Consider the following 3,270-nt stretch of genomic DNA (forward strand, 5'->3'; position numbering starts at 1 on the left):
CAAAAGAAGCAAAGTTTCCTTACTTTAGCAAAGGAAAACTAGTCTACTCTTGGCTAATGGCTTATACCTCTGACATTCTTCTTTACAAATCCTCGGTTTGTACTTCTAATTCCTGACCATTGTTTTGTTTTGATCTCTCCACTGCGTTTCCGCGTGCGTCACTTCTGAGCGGCACATTCGCAACGCCGACCTCATACGTCATGCTCCCGGAACTGCTTCTGTTTACAACAGTGAGCGCAAGCTAGATTCAAGTGATTATTAAGTTTTGAATATGAATATTTTTCTTACAAAAACGCATCGATTTTCTACAGAAGGCCTTTGTTTACCCCCCGGAGCCGTGTGAGACATTTTTTTTTATGGATGGGCGAATTTTATTTAAGTTCTTCTGGACTGAAGCAATGCAACACCTGCTGAGTGGCATTCAACAGCTTGAAAGATCAAAGACAATTTTTAATATAACTCCGACTGGATTCGTCTGAAAGAAGAAAGTCATATACACCTAGAATGCATCGGGGGTGAGTTTAAACGCAGCCTAATTTTAATTTTTGGGTGAACTAACCCTTTAAGTCACTTCAGTGTTGATTCAGATTTGGCTCAATAAATGTGTGAAGTTGATCAATTATTAAACAAGTTTAGGTGTAAGCAGCTCTACAAAGATAAGTGTCGTTATTCAGCTTGCGTCAGTTCAATGTTGATTAAATTCAGTTCAGTAACACTGTTGATGTTACAAAATTTGTCACGTAGAAACAAATTAGATTCCGCTAGAAAGAAGCAGCTCTACAGAAGACAGTAGTGTCATTATTCAGCTCAATTCAGTTTTAAGTTTTGTTTTGTTCTCATCTAATAGTGCACGTGAAAGAGACTGCGGTCTGTGATGTATTAGTGTGTTAATGTGTGGTGGTGTTGTTGCTTTCCAGGCCTACCCAGAGTATCTCATCACTTATCAGATAGAAAAGCCGGACAGCACGCCTCAGTCCTCCACAGGAGCAGAGCAGAAATCATAGTCAGACACTGCGTTTCTACACTCACTCACTCATCACTCGCTCGCTCACTCACTCATTCTTTCTCACTCTCGTTGCACAATGGAAATGTGAACTTTCCCATGTACCCACGTCTTGGAATTCCCATGTATGAATTATGGATTTGCACTTTTAAAAACAAGTTACTTAAGTTATTTGAAAATAGTTGCAATTGTGAAGTCTAATGTACAGGTAGTATAAAGAAAACATGTAAAACTGACTGTGTTTAACGATGCTATTTGAGTTGTATTTTAATGGAACTTTTTTTTTTTTTTGAGTCTGTTAATTTCTTTTAAATAAATCTCATCAGAACAAGACTCGTTCGTATAACTTGCTTTTGATTGTTTTTACATATGAAATGTTATTGCATTTATTATCTCTGCATTTTAAGGTGGAATTGCAAAGGGGAGTTAAAATATGATAACTTAGCCGTTTTTGAAATTAAACCGACAAGCTTTACTTGTTCACAAGCTTCACACTCGCTCGCACGTTCTCTCTCTCTCTGGTTATTTCACTCAAATTAGTTTAAATAAATATCATGGCGCTACTTTATTCACTAAAGAATTCTACCTCTAACAAGCTGTAGACAAAATAGGCTAACAAATGAAAATTACCATTATTTTCCGGTCTTTATCCGTTCAGTCAGATTTTGTGCTGCAAAACATCCATGACAGCTCTTGTCCATGATGGGAAATAATAATGGCCACTGGAAGTGAATTATATAAATAATTTTAATAGCACGGCCATTTAAAACCTGAGGGTCTACCATGTGCATAGTAAAGCGATCACTGACAATCATTTTGGACGGGAAATCGGATGCCAGTGAATGTAAACAGGCGGGCCAAAAAATCAGATATGGTAAAAAGATTGGATCTGTGCATTAAGACTTGCAGTGTAAACGCAGCCATTATGAGCAAAAAATCGGAATTAGGTCACAGTGTAAACGGGGCCTAAGACTCGGGAACCTGTAGGGGGAAAGTTGCAGTCCACCAAACTGACCCACAGGCACGAGAAAATAAAATGAAGGCGCTGACTTAACTAGAAAGCCTGGTAGGCTAGATAGAAGTCCTGAAAACACAATATATCAAAATATATCTGATTAACGGAAGTAGGCTATTTTCTGTGAATGTGCAAGACTTCTGATACATTATAACTAGAAAGTGCAGTAAACGAAACAACTAATTACGCAACAAATCAGTGTGTTTATAATTACAACAATACATTAAATATAGGCTAATATATTAAATAGGCAATATAATAAAATAGATCAAACAAAATAAGCCTTTCCTGGCTAAGGTTTAAATAATGTACATTGTTTAGGCTGAAAATGATTACCTCAAAGCTCAGATCTCTTGTCTTCCTGCTCCTGGATTTCTCTGCCTATATCCAACAGACATATAATCTCTTAAACAGTAAGCCTTAGGCCTGTGTTATATTTGCATTAGGCCTATATAAGTCATATTTTTAAGACTCAGACTGCAGACAGGAGACTGAAAAAATAAAGTTGTCATAGCTGATTCTGATCTGCAAAATAAACTGCTTTACATTGCAATCATAAATTGGTTGTCCCATATATATGTATTTACATATTTGATCTTGCTAGACAAACATTTGCCTGAATCAGGAACTGAAATATGTTGTTTGAACTCTTCTCCCTGAACAAACAATGGACTAATCAATAATAATAATAAGGTTAGATAGATAAATAGATAGATAGATTCTTAATGTTGTAATATACAGTCATATTTATAAAATGATATGTAATATTTAGATATTATTTCTACTATTTAATAATTTCTAGTATTTATATTATATATAATAATATTTTCACTTACCCGTTCATCTTTTTCATATACCACCATATGCTGCGTTGTTGATACCTTATATCACCCAGCTGTGCATGTGTTTTATATGACAACCTTCTCTCATTCAGCCAATACAAATCTGTGGCTCTTTCCCACAACTGACTGCTGTGGAGTTTGAGGAACAGATCATTTTGCCCTTAATCTCTTAAATGCGTATACATGAGCTGAAATTAATGAAATCCCTCACCACATTGGTTTGTGAAAGTTCCCTCAAGCATTATAACATTACATTATGCTCCACATACAGATCATAGTATAATAATGCATTGCTTAAAATAACATGCATTAGTACCCACACTGAAAAAAATGATTAATTGAATTTACAATTTTTTTTAAAGGTAAATGGTTGCAATCAATTTATTTTAGCTACATTTAAATAAACAAAT

At 35.4% G+C, this 3,270-nt stretch overlaps 1 protein-coding gene across 1 annotated transcript in view; it reads left to right on the plus strand.

The window, feature by feature from the left end:
* Positions 1 to 1,299, plus strand: part of LOC107594582 (tankyrase-1-like) — a 23,515-nt gene extending 22,216 nt beyond the window's left edge. The window contains exon 23 of the mRNA XM_016284673.1: positions 918 to 1,299. Coding sequence (XP_016140159.1) covers positions 918 to 1,004 — 87 coding nt within the window. The 3' untranslated portion in view covers positions 1,005 to 1,299. The remainder of the gene's footprint in view (positions 1 to 917) is intronic.
* Positions 1,300 to 3,270: the final 1,971 nt, after the last annotated feature.

This window comes from Sinocyclocheilus grahami, unplaced genomic scaffold (assembly GCF_001515645.1).
Source record: "Sinocyclocheilus grahami isolate Dianchi unplaced genomic scaffold, SAMN03320097.WGS_v1.1 scaffold186.1, whole genome shotgun sequence".
Lineage (NCBI taxonomy): Eukaryota > Metazoa > Chordata > Actinopteri > Cypriniformes > Cyprinidae > Sinocyclocheilus > Sinocyclocheilus grahami.